Source organism: Protopterus annectens, chromosome 11.part0, assembly GCF_019279795.1.
Source record: "Protopterus annectens isolate FY-2018-M chromosome 11.part0, PAN1.0, whole genome shotgun sequence".
Classification (NCBI taxonomy): domain Eukaryota; kingdom Metazoa; phylum Chordata; order Ceratodontiformes; family Protopteridae; genus Protopterus; species Protopterus annectens.
Window position 1 is genome coordinate 232,750,836 of NC_056745.1, and position 20,016 is coordinate 232,770,851.

At 40.5% G+C, this 20,016-nt stretch overlaps 1 protein-coding gene across 1 annotated transcript in view; it reads left to right on the forward strand.

Moving 5' to 3' along the window:
* The window catches only part of EEA1 (early endosome antigen 1), a 1,728,461-nt gene that overhangs the window by 1,696,454 nt on the left and 11,991 nt on the right, over positions 1-20,016 (forward strand). The window contains exon 28 of the mRNA XM_044087190.1: positions 4,080-4,178. Coding sequence (XP_043943125.1) covers positions 4,080-4,178 — 99 coding nt within the window. The remainder of the gene's footprint in view (positions 1-4,079; positions 4,179-20,016) is intronic.

Genomic DNA, 20,016 nt, shown 5'->3' on the forward strand with positions numbered 1-20,016 from the left:
CAGCTTGCAATTGTCCATAAGACCCTGCATCAACCTACTAATACTCCAGTACTCTCCACTATCATCGAACCCTACAAAAACCTCAAGAACCTATGCTCCTCAAACAAACTACTAATAAACATTTCAAGATGCAACAACTCATCAGGTGACTCCCTCTACTCTAACTCTGTAGGAAAGCTGTGGAATTTACTACCCACCGAACTAACAACTAACTTCTCTCCCACTCCTTAAAAAGAAACTTATGCTATATCTAAAGACACACTGGCTATGCAGCTGCATTCACCCTGACTAACTTTTTTTACTCACCCGACTAACTTTTTTATTTTTATTTTTTAAAGGCTTTAATTACTCTGATACTCTTTACATTTTCCTAGATCAGTAAAATACCATTATATCACCAACAAATTTTATTATATGTAACATATTAGACCATTGAATATATCGCATTAATTAAAAAAAAAAAAAAATTTTGATCTGTATTTGCTCTGTATTTGAATTATGTATCTCTTGGAGCTTTTCTCCCCGGGCCTCTACTGAAAATGGACATGTATCCAGCTAGACTAGCCCGGTCAACAAATGTAAAATAAAAATAAAATAAATAAAATATATACACACACACAGATTATAGATATATATATATATATATATATATATAGATATATATATATATATATATATATATAGATATATATATATATAGATATATATATATATAGATATATATATATATATATATATATATATAGATATAGATATATATATATATATATAGATATAGATATAGATATATATATATAAAATGTACAGCGGATATAAAAAGTTTACACACCCCTGTTAAAATGCCCGGTTTTTGTGATATAAAAAAATGAGATGACGATAAATCATTTCAAAAATTTTCCCACCTTTAATGTTACCTATAATCTGTACAGTTCATTTGAAAAACAAAGAAATTTGTTAGGGGAAAAATATAAAAAATAAAAAAACCTACAATGTGCTGGTTGCATAAGTGTGCACACCCTTAAACTAATACTTTGTTGTGCGTGCACGCCCTTAGATTAATACTTTGTTGAAGCATCTTTTGATTTAATTACAACATTCAGTCTTCTTGGGTAGAAGTTTATCAGGATGGCACATCTTGACTTGGCAATATTTGCCCACTCTTCCTCGCAAAACCACTTCAAATCTGTCAGATTGTGAGGGCATCTCTTGTGCACAGCCCTCTTCAGGTCACCCCACAGATTTTCTGTTGGATTTAGGTCTGGGCTATTCCAAAACTTTAATTTTCTTCTGGTGAAGCCATTCTTTTGTTGATTTGAATGTATGCTTGGGGTCATTGTCGTGTTGAAAGGTGAAATTCCTCTTCATCTTCAGCTTTCCAGCCTGAAAGTTTTGGGCCAAAAGTGACTGATATTTGGAATTGTTCATAATTCCCTTCACCTTGACTAAAGCCCCAATTCCAGCTGAAGAAAAGCAACCCCAAAGCATGATACTACCCACCACCATGCTGTGGGGATGGTGTTCTTTTGTTAATGCAAATTGTTGTTTTTCCGCCAAACGTACCTTTTGGAATTGTGGCCAAGAAGTTCAGCCTTGGTCTCATCAGACCATAACACATTTTCCCACATGCTTTTGGGAGACTTGATTTATTGTTTTGCAAATTTTAGCTGGGCCTGAATGTGTAAGAAAAGGCTTCCATCTTGCATCCCTACCCCATAGTCAGTAGTAAGTAAAGAAAACTCAGGTGACACTGCTAAAGTTGCCGAGGAACAAAAATTGAAGAAACAAGGCAAAATCTTCAGCAAAACACCACGGCTTGGTTGCTGTTGAACGTAAATCTTTAGTGAGAAGCCGAACACTTGCGTAAAAAATACTTTTTTATAAAAAGACAGAAAAAACGATGAGCGCTTTCGGCTATAATAGCCTTCATCAGATTGTGAATGTACATTTATCTGAATTCACTTAAAAATAAAATACAACCAATCATATTCATCACTAAAACAAATTAGCCAATAGAAAACACTTCCTACAAGCCTGCACACTCATTTATAGATTATCCAGTCAAGTTACTTTTACAGCAATATGCCAATGACTCATAGGAGGTGGGGTTGAAGCTGCAACAACATTTTTTCCAATCTCCAGAGCATATGCAGATTAAATCCTATTAGTGTGAGAGAGAGCCAGGAAGTTAAGCTCAAAGTTTATTATTATCATTAGTAGTTGAATAGAAAAAAAAACTGGAAAAATATATTAGTATAGCCTTACATTATCCCTAAAGGCAATATTAGTGACCATGAGCCTGAGAACCAAAGTGTGGAATTGTGATAGGTCTCTGTGCAGCAAGCTGCATTGTATTAGGCTATTAGAACTTTCTTTGACATTACATTTGTCTAGAAAGATAATTTGCAGCACAGCATTGAAGGTATTAACAGGGTTAGCTGGACTGTGTAGATTTCTTTTGCTTATTCACATTAGCAATACTGGTTACAGTGAAACCTTGGAAGAAAACTGCTGTAAGATTAAGTGAGGTTTATTAGGAAAAGAGGCTGAGAGGAAGTTGTCCCTTTAACTTATCAAGAAATGTTTTGAAATACTGGAAGAAATTCACAAGAGTGGGAGCATAAACTACATGAAAGACTGTAGTATTTTGAAATTTCTTACACCATGCATGCCCTCCTGGTATTCTCAGAACAGCTTATGGTTTGACTTCATATTTCTTTTATAAGATGTCCCTGACCCTCCAGTAAATCAAAAAAAAAAAAAAAGGTTCACAGATTAGACAACTACTTGGAAGCTTTTAGATTCACTGCTAATGAACTAATTTTCATAATTATCTCATTGTGTCGTATTTCAGTTCCTATTCTGTTTGCAGGATGGTATCCAACTGTATATATAAAAAAAAGCATGGAATTGTGAAAGATTATATTTCATGTTATAGCTGAAGCTGCTGCTTAACTTTGGAAGCCACCTATATGACTATCATTGAATTGAATTATGCATGGGACTTGGAGAGATTCCCTCCACCCGCACCAATTGGTTAACACGGGTTAGTCAATCAGCACTACAGCAAGAATGTCTAATTCAGAGTCACGTTACAGCTGCACAGGGAAACATCTTATTCACAGCTAATTACCATTTCTCTGACTTTGAACACTGTACTGTCAGTGTTCTTCTTACAGCCCATGCACACACACCTTTCCATCAGTTTGCAAAAAAAAAAAAAAACACACACACACACACACCTGCATTGCATGCTCCAACACACATACAGCGACAACTTCCTTATATTTACCTCCCGACCCACACGTATACACGCACACACACACACACGTATATACACACACACACACACACACCTACCTGTAGTTTCTGATGAGCCACAACCATTCCCATGTCTTTTTGACTTCATTTGCAAATAAAATGATATAGTTGACTGATTCTCTGAATAGCACTACTTATATTAATCTACTGCCAGTGACATTTTCTGGGGAGTTGGGAGGGGACTTGACTAATTTTTCATTAGCCTCTTTGCTGCCACCTTTGCCTGCAGCTTTCCCAGTAATACTGCTTCCTGTGCTACAGCCAGTGCCAGAGTAAAACAGTAGCAGGAGTCCAGTGTGAATTACTCAGGCTTACCAGAATAGGGAAGCCTTTGGGACAGAGTCTTCCGTGTTGATGTAAACCTTTCTGAGTCCCAGAGAAGAATGTTTGTTACTGAAAACATTGTTTAAATTGTTTTCAGTCATTTGTCTTCATTATGTTGATGAAATGTTTTTAATATTTTGTGGTTGTTTTGCTTTTTCATGCCGCCTTTTTCTTTTTATTAATAAGGCTATTTTAACAAAATGTGCCAGAAGTGTGAGAAGAGGGTACAAGAAACATGAAGTTCCCTTTGTAATTTGATGTCTAATAACTTTGCATGTACCCAGAAGGCTTGTACAGAAGAATGTGAAGAAAAAAGTATGAAATGGCAGTTGCAGATGAATTATTTAATTGCCCGTTATAGTGGTATGCAGTTTTATTTTATAAAATCATATGTAAATGTATTGATCCATATGTTCACGTTTCTTTAACCATTACAGATCAAACAAACACAAACGCTTAACAGAAAGTGGACAGAAGACACTGAGGTACAGAATTGTATGGGTTGTGGAAAAGGATTTTCGGTTACAGTGAGACGGGTATGTGTCTTTCAGCAAAATCATGTGACATTAAATAAGCAGTTTACCAAGTAATAAGTTATACATTTTTAGCATTCAGAAAATGCATTTTTCAAATGGAAAAATGAAAACTGAATAATTTCTTTTGCACCTATCATTTAAATAAGATCTCTGTTTTTGCAGGGAAGCAGAGCTCACCTGCCAGGTGCTATGATCCCAAACATTTTTCGAACCAGTCATACATGCTGTGGACTGCCATCTGATTGGATTTCTAGACTGTTTCATGTATTACAAGAGAAATATAAAATGAAAGCTTTACCTTTTACTGTGATGTAGACCACTCCTGTTACTTGTGATTGCTTATGAATTTGTTGGGTGATAGAGCTCCAGACGCAGACTAGGCCTTGGTTGTGACTTTGTTACCCCTCCTGGGTTTCACCTCAGGGTCTCCCTCATCACGTTCTGTCTTCATCTTTTTTCTGTGCACTGAAGTAGAGTCCACTCATGCTGAAACACTGTGTTCCAAGTCATTTTGCTAGCAGTGGTATAGGTGTTGCCATTTTTTCACTAATGCTCTGGACAAAAATGCATCCTTTATACCTTCACCTATTTGCTGGCCTGGAAAATATACCATTGTCATCTATTGGTACTTCTCCCTCTTGAGCTAGATTTAATTTGATATATCATTGTAATTAATCCTTACATCTGCTATTGGGAATGTATACGTTGACACCTATGCCTTACTTTAACCACAGCAGCAGTGTTCTCTATTATCTCTCTCTTGGTGCCATTTCCGAAATTGTGTTTGGTGAAGCATTTGACAGAAGTACAGGGCTTGCACCCCTTTTCTATGGACAGCTACCAGCAGCTCAGTACTTGATGCAGCAGTACTATCTGCTGGTTAATACATTGCCCAAGTTTTTTCAACTTCTCTGGCTTATCTTTGTCTGACATTCTTTTCTTATATACGTCTACATTTTTGTGTGTTACTATGTTTAACCTTCTCATCTCCATCCTCCACATTCTTTTTACTGAGGTCTCTCAGTCCCTCCCCTCTCTGCAGCTGCTGCTGGCTCAGCAAGGACAGTGTGACAAATCATCAGGTTAGGTTCTATTTTTCCAGGTGAAATAAACCTTTATGGGACATGGTGTATCATGCTTGTTATGGGGGAGTTGAAAGAGAGATCAGCTTGTGACAGGCCTCTTATAGCGATCATACTGTAGACGCAGGATTATATAGGTGCTACAGTGTGTGGAGCTGCACTTTATTTGACATGGTGAAGTTGTGTGCATGCATCTTCCCATCTGACTAGACCTGCCCAACAGTTGCCTTTGTTCTTGGCCTAGTTGGTGCATACTCAAGTCTTCAGTGGAGGTTTATCTCATTGCAAAGTTTTCATTTACCCTCTGCTATGAAGAGGTACATCTAATGCTTCATCTACAGTGCCCTTTCCAGCCCGTGAATCTGCTGTTGAACCTCTCTCTCCGGAATTGTAGATAGATATATATTACCAATGGCACCAGGGGGCTAGCTGTCTGCTTTCATTGAGTAATGGGATCTTTTTTTTTTTCCAGCGTGCTTGGATGTGTACAAGTATATGATTTAATTAATAAAGCCCAGTCTTCTGACACAACACTCACATTTTAATACTGTCAGTAGACTATAGCCACTCCTTAAGTCCCAACCTTCAGCATCAGCAGTAGGCATATCTTTAGACAGACATCAGTTGCATTTGTAGTTGCAGAAATATATCTAAATTTGAATCTGAGAATGAATCCAAGAATGCTTTCTTATAACTCCTTCTGTTTTAATACCTGGTGTAAGGATAGTGGAAAGTAATAATTTTAGCCCTGTATCTCTTTCCTGTGTTTTCTTTGATACATCTTTTGAGTCACTGAATGGCTAACGTGGAACTTTGGTTTATAAGCATCGCATGCCATCTACAAATACATCATGCACCAAGTTAATCGCCATTGTCCAATTTCATTCCATTGTGAGAAAGATAGTAAAATGAGCAGTTGACTAAGTTTCAGGCAGCCTTTGAAATATTTTTAAAACATACTGTTTTTGCAGTTTATCCTTTTAAATTTAAAATGACTGTGTTTCAGAATAGATTACAAGGCTGATTTTTTGCCTAAAGTTGAGGGAATTATTGAGTTGGTACACAGTTAGTGGGAAATTGATGTTAGAGCTATATGACGCAAAAGTCTAATTTATTAAGTAGGTTTAAGAAGAAAATTATTGCTGTGGCACTTCATTTTTTTGCACTGCTTCACACACACATATACACCCACCCACAAGACATGCTAGCCATTCTCCATATGTTATTTTTATGGTGCGTGATCATCAGTCATTGGAGGTCTGAGCCATTACTTTGTGGCTGAAAGGAGCTTTTAGGAATTTGCCCCCTTCCCGCAGGAGCTGTCTCTTGGCTTCCAGGCCCCCCCCAAATGGGCTAGGTATTTCTGAGTTAGAGAAGTGCTCAGTGTTTCATTCGTTCCTGCCCCAGGAATCTTGATCAGCTTGTCTGTCCCTACAGCAAGATTTACATGATAGAGATTGGGCCAGCTTGCTAGTCCTGCAGAGGGGGCCTACCCCCAGTCAGTTCTTACAAGCTATATTATTGGTGCTCTCCAAGGGAAGTGTGCCTCCTCATGCTAAATTCCTCTTTGGGTACAGTGCAAAGGCACATGACAGTGTATGGCTGACCAGGTCTAAATTCCACAGGGATATATGACATCTTCCACTATGTGTCACCCATGTGGTGAGCCAGAGCCATATATATATATATATATATATATATATATATATATATATATATATATGTATGTATATGTATATTAAATCTCCCCAGGATGGATGAGCTAGCAGTGGCTCCTGGCTCCTATACTCCTTTGCCGGCTCTTACACTACCTGAACTGCTACTCAGACTTGGAGCTGCCTAAGCTGTAGTTAGAACCTCATCCATTTATGCCATGAAGCCGGCTAAACTGTGATATTTTAGGGTTATGCCCTATAGATGCAAACATAGGATGGAAACTAATGTCACCCATGTGACAAGCCACAGTCATCTCTCTCCACCTAGGATTTGTGAGCTAGCTGCTGACACTTACTCCCATTCTCCCCTCTCAACTCCAACAAGCACCAGAGCCACTATTCAAATGTGAGTTGCCAGTGCTGTAGTCAGGGCTTTATCCATCTAAGGCATGAAGCTGGCCAAGGTATGATTTTTTTGGATTATGCCCTATCCTGGCAGCATACAAGTGTATAGGTACATAGGTACAGTATATACCAGGCTAATTACCACTGGAGCCTTTATAAGCCTAGCCAAGCATCCCAAGTGTATCCTTCAAGTTTATGTACCTTACAGATTATTTTTAAGAGTATATGTAAACTAGTGCAAGATTTACAGGCTGCCATGTCCATTAGAGACTTAGGTGCTAGACCCTGGGGTGTATTACTGATTTTTCATCCACTGGTCCAAGTTTCTTTTGAGTAGGATTAAGGAACAGCTTTGTTTCATATGGATAGAAAGCCTGTTCCAGAGAAAGACAATTCTCTGTGTCACATTTCTGTCCCTCCATCTTGTCCTATTTATGTCACAAACAAAGTTTAAATCCATAAATCGAGCAATTGTGATGTTGATCATTTTACAGATATTCAAAAGGTTCATCAGGGTAGGATCCAAGGATGCCTTGTATGCCAGGCAGTCTTTCAGAAAGGGCTTTGAGGCAATCTGCATAGGTCATGCTGTTTATACCCTGTATTTGTTTGTGAGGAACCTCTGTGAGCATTCCAGTAGTTGCATGTGCCTGGGCAAGTACGTACTGCAAGGTGTGTTGTACTCAATGATGGGCCTGAAGATGGTCAAATACAGTGGAGCAATGACTTCCTCAGAACTAGATGCCATGCCCTTGCTTATAAGTTGAGTGGCATACAATGATTTCTTAACTGACTTAGACACATGTTGTTCGAAAGCCAGGTCTCTATCCACATATGGACCCAACTTCCTGACTACTGGTTCTACTCTTTGAGGTTTATCGATGAGGTAATTTTCTAAGGTGGCTGACTTTCCAAAGGGTAGTAGTATGTATTTCTTGGCACTGAGTTTTAAGCCATGGCTTTGGCACCAAATATTTGTTTTAGCCCTTTCTGTTTAAATGTTAGTGTGGGAGGATTCTGTAACTGCACCTAGTATGTAGTCATCTGCACACTTGTTCAGCCAGAGGCTTTTAACATTGGCCTTGACTGTTAAGTAGATGCCAAAAATGAGTGGAACTAGCACAGAACCCTGAGTTGCTCCACTAGTGACTGTCCTCTTTGTGGAGGTGATCTGCTGTATCCTAAGTTCCTGGGTCCTATCTGAGAGCCAGCCAGCTGTCCAGTATGTAATATAGGGGTTTATGTCTGTATTCATGAGTTTGTTTACAGTGCCCAAGTAGAGTATTGTATCAAATGCGTTAGCCATGTCAATGTAGGCAGTATGCCCTTATCCATTGCCTTGGTGACTGTCTCAAAAAATTCCACAAAGCTGAGTAGGCGTGATCTGCACTTGATTAGTCAAACTGGCCTGTCTCCAGTGTTTTAAGGTTTTCTGTGTCCTTATTTCTGGGGTAATTCTTTCCATGGCCATGCATATGAGACTAGTCAGAGTTATGGGTTTGTAGTTCCTGAGGTCTGTTGCTGAACCATCATTGTATAGAGGGACGGCTGTTGCATTTCTCCATTCATGTGGCACAAAGCTTGTATATAGGCTGTGGTTAAACAGTGACTGTAGTGGTACCGATAGCTCACATTTCAGGCTATTTAGGAGGCATCCTGGGATGTTATCAGGGCCCATTGATGCAGTGTTTTTGGCCTTGGAGAGTGCATCTAGGACCTGCTCCCTAGTGATAGTTGGGTGGTTATTTTTGATGATATTTCCTAGGGAGTGGCCAGGGGAGGAGAGAAGGTAGTAAAGCTGGAGTTGAATTTGTTACCTAGTAGATTTGCTATATCTTCTGGTGCTATTTGCAATCAGCCTGTCAAAATTTCAAGTCTTTTTCAACCCTGAGAACACAGCTGCCTATGTGGAATTATTCACAGAAACACCATACAATCATGTTAATAAATGTGGAGAGACAGATGTGTCCATGACAAATAAGCCCAGAACCAACTTGAAAAACAAACCACCCTGGTAGAATCCAAACATAATTGTACAACAAAAGGAAAAAAAGTCATAGTTAAGATTAGGAAGAACAGTTTTTAAATATTATAGGGTTAGTCAGGGTTACAGAAGTGATTTTTATTATGCATCTAGTTCTGAGGAAGTCATTGCTCCACTGTATTTGACCATCTTCAGGCCCATCATTGAGAAAGACAGCATTGCGGTCTGACTTCACCAGAGAGGACACTACACTTGGGGGGGGTGGGGGTGCAGCATTCTTCTATGTTTGTGAGTACCCCGCATGTCATATTTTCACCCTAGTGGGTGCAAGGACTATCTGATCTAGGGTGTTTGTGTTTACAAATTCCAGGAATCTCTGGGGCTTGTAGGTTTGGGGTCATATAAGTATCCCAGTTTATAGTTGGATAGTTGAAGTTGCCCATGAATAATGCATTGTGTTGAATGCGGAGAGCCTTCAGTATCTCCAAGTATGAACTATGGATTTCTTTGGTCATAGAGGGTGATCTGTAGCTTGCAAGGATATTATATGGGACTTTGCCTATGGAAACCTGGACATGAAGAAACTCACACGCATCATCCCAGCTGTCAGCTCTTGAGGTAAGATGTTCATCGTGCATACAGCTGCAGTCATAACAGATGGGTTGTCCTGCCGTCAGGTGGGTCCTCGGTCGGCCGAATTCCAAAGTCTAGGTCCGGCGTCGGATGTCATCGCTTCTTCCCTGACGTCAGTGCGGCAGGGGTATAAAAGAACCAGCCAACGCCATTTTCTTCAGTCTTTCTTGCCGCGCGGTGCCCGAAGCAGAAGCAGTTCGCAAGTGCCGGTCGGCCAGCTCCTGAGATTACGAAAAATTTTCAGCCGAAGTCTTCTTGAAAGCTAAGTACCCTGTTGGGGAAACTTTTCTTGCCTAAGACCGATGTCAGACAAAGTTAATAATTGCATTTCATGTGGGAAGCAAATACCGCATAAGGATTTCCATTCTTTCTGAATTCCTTGCTTAGGCCCAGACCACGACGTCTCGGCCTGTCGTTTTTGTGCTAGATTCAACAAAGGCACTATTAAGCGTCGGGTGGAGTTCGCCCAACACTATTTTGGTAAAAAATTTAATTACATTATGTCGTCGGATACTCCGACTCCAGTTTTGAGTAAAAGACACAAAGATAAGGACCGACACACGAGGTCCGCAACTTCTACCGACACCACACTAAAGCCGGTTACAGGTGCTCCGGTTCTCAGCGAGGCACCTACGCAGCCCCTGAGTACCGATGACGCTTCTTTAGCGGTGTCTTCTGTGCCCGAGGTCGCAGGCTCCTCGGCCCCAACCCCGACTACAGATACAGACGCCACTCTTGGCGGGGAAAATCAGAGTTTAGACAGGCCTGCCACCTCTCAAGGTGTCTTCAGGTCTTCCTCTTTTTCCATTAAAGCTTTCACAAATCTAAAGCAGCCATGAAAACTAAAAGACAAGCTCCACAGAGCCCCTCTCAAGGCCCCATGCCTAAAAAACAGATGCTCAAAATGGCAGAGGATTTGATTAATCTCATCAGGGGTTCTCAACCCCCCTCGGACAAAAGGCCCAGAATGGAGGAAGACTACCCTTCCTCAGACCAGGCCTCTATTACCTCAGAACATTCTGAGGACCAGGAATATTCATATTCCCCTTTTGAAGATTCTGATGCTGAGGATTCCATTCCCTCTGTTTCCCCCCCTGAGGACTATTCCTTTGGGGAAACCTTACATACCTTGAGGGAACACTTCCACTGGGAAGGCCAAGATTACTCAGATTCCAAGAAAAGGCTCAGGGATTTTCTCTTGCTTCCTCAGCACAGGCCTCTGGCTATCCCTCCTGTCTTTGACATACTAGATGATGTGTACTCGGAGGCCAGCCTTAACCCAGATTCTTTACCTCCAGCTCCTGTTAAACCTGACGAGTATTACTGGGTTCCTGATTCACACCAATTCCTATACAAAAGCCATGCTGCTGACCCAGAAACTATTTCACAGGGTTCCAAGGGAATTAAGGCCTCTACTGCCAAAAACCCATTACCTTCAGAGAGAGATTCCAGAGCTTTAGAAAGGTGGGGGAAAAAGGTATACACCTTGGCCACTTTAACCATGAGGGCATTAAACTGTCAGTTCCATATGTTAAAGTATCAACAGTTTTTGTTATCTCAGTTGAAAAGCAAAATGACACAACCTGAACAACCAGACTTGAAGGAGTTGCAGGATTTGTTGCATAGTGCAGATCAAGTGGGTAAACATACCTTGTAATGTGGTTTTGATGCTTTAGAGGCCTCATGTAGAGCTGCTGTTACAGGGTCTGTCATACGTAGACATGCTTGGCTCAAAGAGCAAACCTTACCAGATCATGTCAAATCTAAATTACTAGATGCACCTCTTCAAAAAGATGTATTGTTTGGTGTTAAAGCTGAGGAGGTATTAAAGAAAATGGAGGAAAAGGCAAGATCAATGCAAACAGTGAAAGATTTCCTACACAGGTACAACCTCCACGTTTTAGCAGAAATTGGCCTTCAAAAAATTGGTCCTTTCCAGCCACGGACAGACCTCAAAGAGGTAGATACAGGCGCCCGAGGGGGTAGAGGGCAATCTCAAGGATCATTCAGAGCTAGACAATGGCAAGCACCTACACCAAGAGGTGGAGAGGATAGATCACAGCCATTCAGAAAGCAGACACAATGACTTTCCCCTTTGCATGCCAAGTAAAGCTTTAATGGCAGCACCTTTAGGCAGAAAACTGGCATTATTTTCAGAAAATTGGCATAGTCACAAAAGACAAATGGATCCTGGACATTATAGACCGAGGCTACAGATTCCACTTTCACACCCTTCCAAAAATGAGAGGCATGCCAAACCTGCCACAAAATCAAAGGGCAGAGGCACAAAAACAAATTTCACCTCTCATGGACATGAAAGCTATTCAAGAGGTACCTGCACAAGAACAGGGTCAAGGTTTTTATTCCAGACTATTCCTGGTTCCAAGGAAGGACAAAGATTGGAGACCTATTTTGGACCTATCCATCCTAAACACATATTTACTCGTACCAAAATTCAAGATGCTCACATTACAGCAGCTTCTTCCCATGCTGGGCAAGGAGTCTTGGCTGGTAACATTGGACCTCAAGGAGGCATACCTGCATGTCCCTATCAGACAAGATTGCAGAAGATACCTCAGATTTCTTGCAGGTTCAACCCATTATCAATTCTCTGCATTGCCCTTTGGCTTATCTACTGCGCCCAGAGTGTTTACGAAATGCCTGGCATCAGTAATTGCCTTCTGCAGACTTCAAGGGATACAAATATACCCATATCTGGACGACTGCCTGTTCCAAGTGCCAGCAAGCACATACTTCTGAAACACCTGGCGTTTGTAATAAAGTTGTTGAACTTTCTGGGATACACAGTCAACAAAAAGAAATCAAAACTAATACCCTCTCAAGCAATAATTTTCCTGGGTGCCAGCTTGAATACAAACACCCAGATGGCCTACCTCACGCCAGAGAAACAAGGGCACCTATCTCAATACTTCAGAAAAATGGCAACCTTCACCAGGCTGACTGCATTGAAAGTCCTGCAGGCTCTGGGATTCATGGCATCTTGCATCCTGCTAATCCCATGTGCAAAGCTGCATATGAGGAAACTTCAATGGTACCTAAAAAACTTATGGTCTCAACACAGCCACAGTTTGGAAATAATTATACCACTCATTCCATGTCTTCAAAAGGAATTTTTATGGTGGGCTCAAGCATGCCAAAGAAACATAGGTCTCCCCTTCTGCATGCCTCAAGCAAATCAAATCATCACAACAGACGCCTCGGACTACGTCTGGGGGGCGCACATGACAGATCAGTGCATTCAGTGCAAATGGTCCCAAAAAGAAAAGCACCTACACATCAATCAAAAGGAAATGGTAGCAGTACAAAATGCTGTTATGGCCTTCAAAGACCTACTGCATCCAGGCCAGCTATTGATAAGGACAGACAACACCACAGTGATGTGGTACATAAACAAACAGGGAGGAACTCATTCATACCCCCTGTGCAGACTAGCCATGTCTCTTTGGAACACGGCTCTGGAATTACAAATCCAACTTCAAGCACAATTCCTGCCAGGCAAGGAAAACACGCTGGCAGACAACCTAAGCAGAAAAATGACAGATCCACATGAATGGAAGTTGCATCCTCAGGTTTTCGCAAAGATAATCCAGGCATGGGGAAGGCCAGACATAGATCTTTTTGCTACCCACAGAAATTACCAACTGGAAAAATTTTGCTCAAGGACCTATCATCCACAGACCTGGAAAGTGGACGCACTTTCTTTCAGTTGGACAACATTGACAGTTTATGCCTTTCCACCTCTTCCTCTGCTGCCCAAAGTTCTATTAAAAGCCAGAGCAGACAGGCCAAAGATGATTTTCATTGCTCCAGACTGGCTTAGACAACACTGGTATCCACTCCTGAGGAGCCTGACACATTCCCCACTATGGATCCTGCCTCTAGTGCCTCTTCTGTTGACCCAGCACAACTACAAAACTCTACACAGTCAGCTGAAAACCCTCAATCTAGCTGCATGGAGGATTCCTTGATTTCCCAACAGACCCTCCTCTCCAAGGAGATGCAGGATGTCATCTTGGAGGCCAGAAGGCCTTCTACTAGAAAAGCCTACTCCGCCAAATGGAAACAGTTTTGTGCCTGGAATCAGAAAAAGGGCCCGAATCCTTGGGTACTAAATTTACCTCAAATATTACAGTACCTAGCTGAGATGTTAAGCAGTGGACTTTCCTTCTCCTCCATCAGGATCCATGCTTCAGCCATTTCTGCACAATATAACACTGATCCTCCTTTATTCTCACATCCTCTCTTAAGACAGTTCCTCAGAGGGGCTAAGAATATAAAGCCCCCAAGGAAGCCACCAGTACCTGCTTGGGATCTCAACTTAATTTTAGAAAAACTGACCCTGCCTCCATTTGAGCCAGCTGCTTCAACAGATCTGCAATATTTATCATGGAAAACAGCCTTCCTTCTGGCTATCACCTCAGCACGCAGGGTTTCGGAACTACAAGCCCTCATGGCTGTGCAACCTTTCATCATTTTCCATCAGGACAGAGTTTCCTTATGAACCAACCCTTCCTTTATGCCAAAGGGTAGTATCCAGTGTAGCCTTAAATCAGACTATCCACTTACCTACCTTTTATCCTAACCCACAAAACAAAGGGGAGAGACTGCTACATTCTTTGGGCATTCACAGACAACTTCGTTATTATTTGGACAGGACAAAGCCATTCAGAAAATCAGAGCAACTTTTTGTGTCCTATGCTACAGGTGCTCAAGGAAAGGCTATTTCCAAACAGACCATCTCAAAATGGATAGCCCACTGCATACGCTTTTGTTACTCATTTCATGGTAAAACTGTACCTACAAGCATCAGATCTCACTCCACAAGGGCCACAGCTACCTCTGCAGCTTTCCTCAGGGGGGTTCTTACCAAGGATATTTTGGAAGCAGCCACTTGGAGTTCTGTACACACTTTCTCCAAGCACTATCACCTTCCACTGTACTCTAAATCTAGAGCGGGCTTTGCCACAGCAGTCTTGCAGGGCATCCTTGCTCCTCCTAGTTCCACTTAGTGCCTGCCACCCCTTTTTAACTTTGGGATTCTACCCATCTGTTATGACTGCAGCTGTATGCACGATGAAAATAGTACAGTTTTGTACCTACCATAAATGTAGATGTTCGAGTGCTAATACAGCTACAGTCCTGGTTTCCCTCCCTCCATCCCCTCTTGGGACAGGCCTTATGACAAACACCTCCTCATACAACCTGATTGGGGTATTCTTTTATGGTGTTTTTGCTTGCAAACTACTGTTTTTTGATTATATTACATTGTATTATTACATAAGTTTATGTTTTGCCTTCCTTCTGGGGGCACCTGACATCTGGGGCAAGAAAAACTGAAGAAAATGGCGTCGGCTGGTTCTTTTATACCCCTACTGCACTGACGTCAGGGAAGAAGCGACGACATCCGACACCGGACCTAGACTTTGGAATTCGGCCGACCGAGGACCTGCCTGACGGCAGGACAAACCCATCTGTTATGACTGCAGCTGTATTAGCACTCGAACATCTACATTTATGGTAGGTACAAAACTGTACTTTTGTTGTTGATACAGATTCAAACATCTACACCCTTGATCCCTGTCTGTGCAATAGCTAGCCTAAAATTGTGGAAGGCATTGTAGCTCTGCACTGCCATGGCATTTCTTGTTTAGGCTCCTGGCACTGAACAGTAACACCTTTAAGATTCCATTTGATTGGTTTTGATATGTTGGAAGGTTTCACACAGTTTGACAATGCCTAAAAAAGGCACGGGGGAGGTGATGTTTTAGTCACTATTTGAAACTCTAAATTAGACAGATGCAGACCATTCTTGGCAAAGCAATGTGGTCTGTTGACCATATCCTCCCATGCTGACAAATATTGTATCCCCTTGGAATGGCACCAGAAACTAAAGTTATTGAAGTCAGTAATCTTTTGTTCATATTGTCGCATCATCCTTGAAAAAGGTAGAATGTTGTTCTGTGCTAGGGACACACAGTCTGAGATCTCCATAATGTCTCCATTCATAGATCATTTATACCCATGTAGACTAGGACTGAATCAACCTTGTACTTGTAGTGTAATGGCGTGTGTGTGTGTGTGGGTAATTTACCATATCTTGGACCCTGATAATCAACTGATTGTGATTTTTCTCCTTATTCAGCCTGGTGAGCAGGGACATCTGTATGCCTCACAGTGGAGTCTTTGACTAAAATATTGGGTAGTGTGTTGGTTTGCCTTATGGACTTTGTAGTTGAGGCTCCATAGGGTGCTGGCTGTGTATGTGTTATGTTGGGTGTTGTTTTGTTGGAGTGCTTTTGGGGTTGCTGAGGATTCTTTTTGTAGGATGAATGTCTAGGAGGTCTTTGGAGGTTAGGAAGGTTGCTTTTAGATGCCTCAGCATATGTTGGTCTATGTGTTGGGACAATACTATGTGAGGTGTAATGCTTACATTACTGGCAACCTGATTGTTTTTTGAATGCTTTTCTGTAACACTCTCAACTCCAGACTCCACTGACTGTGTGATTACAACTTTCACATACTGTATTTGTTTCCTCAAAGGATTAGCTGGTTGTTCGTGACCATGAAACAATTCTTAGATTGTCACCAGATGCCCAAATATACTAAGCAGAGAAACTGGGAAAGTGCTCACTCATGGGGCAGGGCTTTTTTAGGTGAACTACAAAGTGGTGGTACTGCAGGGAGTTACAGCTAGCTGACTTGGGTGCTATCTCAGTAGAAACTACAGCAAGACTATATATGAATGGATTTACAACATGGAGACAAGTACGCACACACTTCTACATTTTGCGAAACATGTCCCAGGATGTAATGCCTTCTGCTTAATTTTAGGATAGGCTCTGGCCCTCAAACTCCCACCACAGGGGAAGCCTGAAGTGGGACACCCAACCTCTAGTACCATGAAAAGTATAATGGAAAATGTGCCTCAGGAGGGAAGCATGAGCAACCAATCTTCTAATATCTGGAGTGATAGATATGAGCCAGAAAGGCAGATTTCCTGATGCTGTGCTAATGGGGCTAGTGTTTCAGTTGCACTGTGATAAGGAAAGATAAGAGAAACATGCCACTTTCCATATTTATTCTTTTGCAACCCATTCACACTAGTGGATAGGTAGGTTAATTGCATTTGTTAATATTTCTGCAATATTTATTTTGGTGGTGGCAGCTTCTTAAAGAATCTTCTTCTTCTTCTTTCGGCTTTTCCCGGTTAGGGGTCGCCACAGCAGATCATCTGTCCGCTCATGATTGGCAGTGGAGTTTTACGGTGTCGAGTTGCCAGCCCGGTGCCCAACCTTCCACAGAAGGCACACACACGCACACACTCACGCCTAGGGCCAATTTAGAGTGTCCAATCCACCTACTGCATGCTTCTTAAAGAATAATTATGGTTAATGAAATATGTTTGCAAATTAAGTATATGTTCACTTATTTTGACCATATTACTAAAGTTTTGGGGGCTGCTCAGCATGTTGACATTTTGGGAGGTGCTCAGTTTGAGGAAACATTGTTTATGAATCTTTTTGATTCTTTCATATTCTCAAGCCATTATTGTTTTGTATCCTGCTACAACTAGGTGATGGTGTATTGGAGATTTTTTTGGAATATTGGGTAACTTCCCTGATTATTGCTGACACACTAGCTTGACATCATTGATGGTTGCTTGCATTTGAAAGGGTGGAGGCCTTCTCAGGTGTTTTCCTGTAACTTTACTTCTACTAATTCTTTGAAGTTTATCCATAGTCAAGTACTGCATTTTGTTTTCTAGTGTCATTATTTTCACTGGGAAAAAGTTTATTCATTTCAAAACTTTTTTCTTTTCTTTTATAATAGTGTTTCTGTGTGCCACCGAAATGTGGCTAGTTTATGTGTTAACTTCATATTTTGGTCAAGGGCCAGACCACAGTAAGGCTTTATAACATACTTCTACATTAAACAATGTTTTATCATCACTATGTGACCACCTTAGATTTTCTATCAGTTTGTCAAAAATGTACTTGCCTATTTAATGTATATACAGCAAATGATGTCATGTGTCTGCAAATCCTGATGATTCATTGCTCAAAATAGGGTTCTAGCCGTTAAGTCCTTTCCACAGCTAAATAGCTCACTTTTCTGCAGGTTTACTGATACATTGTTAAGCACTGAGTTCTAGTCACACAAATTAACAGAAAGTGTACTGCTGGACAGAGGTATCTCTATTTTTGATAGAAATTACAGTGTCTACAGATTCTACTTCTGCTCTAGGTTGGTCTTTGGCAAATGTAATCTAGAGTCAAGCCCCTGATGAAATTTGTCTACTGTAGTAAGAGTTCATTGGTGAGCATTCCTGTGCTACCAGCTTTCTTTGATGAGGATTCAGTTGATAATGCTGCTGTCAGCACCACTTCCATTTTCAGTAGTTTATGTACCTGTTGTTCTTTCACTATCTGTGAACTCGATAGCATCTGTATCAAAGGTACCTTCATTTTCATGAGAATTACTCAAGCTTGCAATTTCATCAAGAGAGAGTCTGTGGATTTGTTTCACATGATTGCAAAATCAGCATTAAGTACACATACTTTTTGCTTCAGGCCCTTCAAGCAAGTATGACCTCCTTTCTTAGGTGGACTTGGGATGTTCACACCATGTTTTTTGAGAAAGAATCACTCTGGTAGAGTGAAAGCTTTTTGAAGGGCACTTTCATCTCCCTTATTTTTGAAGCCAACACTTAAGGGTGATTACTTGTTTGTAGGATGCATATGTACTCTCAGCCTTTGCATATGTAGATGACAGTAAGTCAAGTGTCTTCCAAGATTTTTCACATATATTTATTTTTGTGCAAGCAGAAGGCCTAAGTAAAACTTGAAATGCTCGTATATCATTGGACATGCTTTTAACAGTGTACTTTCTCACATTAACCATCATTGTGTCTGTTAATTATATTGATTTACACAAGCTATTAAACATGCTTTAATAATACTTTTCACCCAGCTGATATGTATTGTAGTATAGTTGTAAGTACGCATATACCACCAAGTGCATACTTACCAGTGACCCGTTCATTCATTATATGAGTGCTCCATATAGTGACCTAAGTTCACATTAGAATAAATCATTTGATCCCCCAAATTAGAGGCAGGTTGACATGATCAAATGAACTGCATTTCGGACTGTAACAATTTAATGGTTCTGTATTGAAAGGTTGGGAATCACAATGCTGAGTTTTGACACACTGGAATAGAAGACCTAAACTTCAGGAGTAGATTATCACTCTTTGCCTTTAAACTTGCTTTATGCAAGAGGGCAAGCACCCTTTAGCCTCCTCCCTCACTCCTGAACATAAATAATAATTCTGTGATCACAGTACCTCAGAGAAAAATGAATATTCTGACAAAGATTAATCCTGCACTTAGTATTTAAAAATCTGGATTTTTGTTCATTCAATCTACTCATTTTCAGTCCTGAGATTTAAAACTTACCCAACATAATCATTAATGTAAATACAAAAGAAAATAAAAACGCCACCACAGTGGTGCAACCACAATCAATAAACTGAAAAAACTTTAATAGTAAATGTCACCAAGTGCTTTCACTCTGTATCCTCAGGGCTTCATCAGAGTAAATTAACCACATTAGACCCACCTTTAAATTCTTAAAATCACATCACATGATGAGTTAATGACGTAGTTCCTTTTGAATGACATAACTTAAACCACAAACTTTAAAAACTGTCTCATACACCTTTACATTTGTAAACCTCACACTAATCAATACTTTATCTAATTCTTAAAAAACACAACAATCATAAAAATATAATGAAGTGAAGTTAATAAACTTTTGAATATCCAATACTTATGTTTTGTTCCAAACATTTGTAACATACAAATCAAATCTGATCTGCCTTTAGTTTCAACACTGAACTTAAAGAAACACTGTCGTTAATACCAGGGAACATTGTAGCATTGGTCCTAAACTGCCAATCTAATTCTAAATTTCAAGTCACTGCCTCTATCATAATCAATCACCCTGCCAATAACAAAAAATATAAACTTTTTGAAACTATCACATCCCACAGAGTG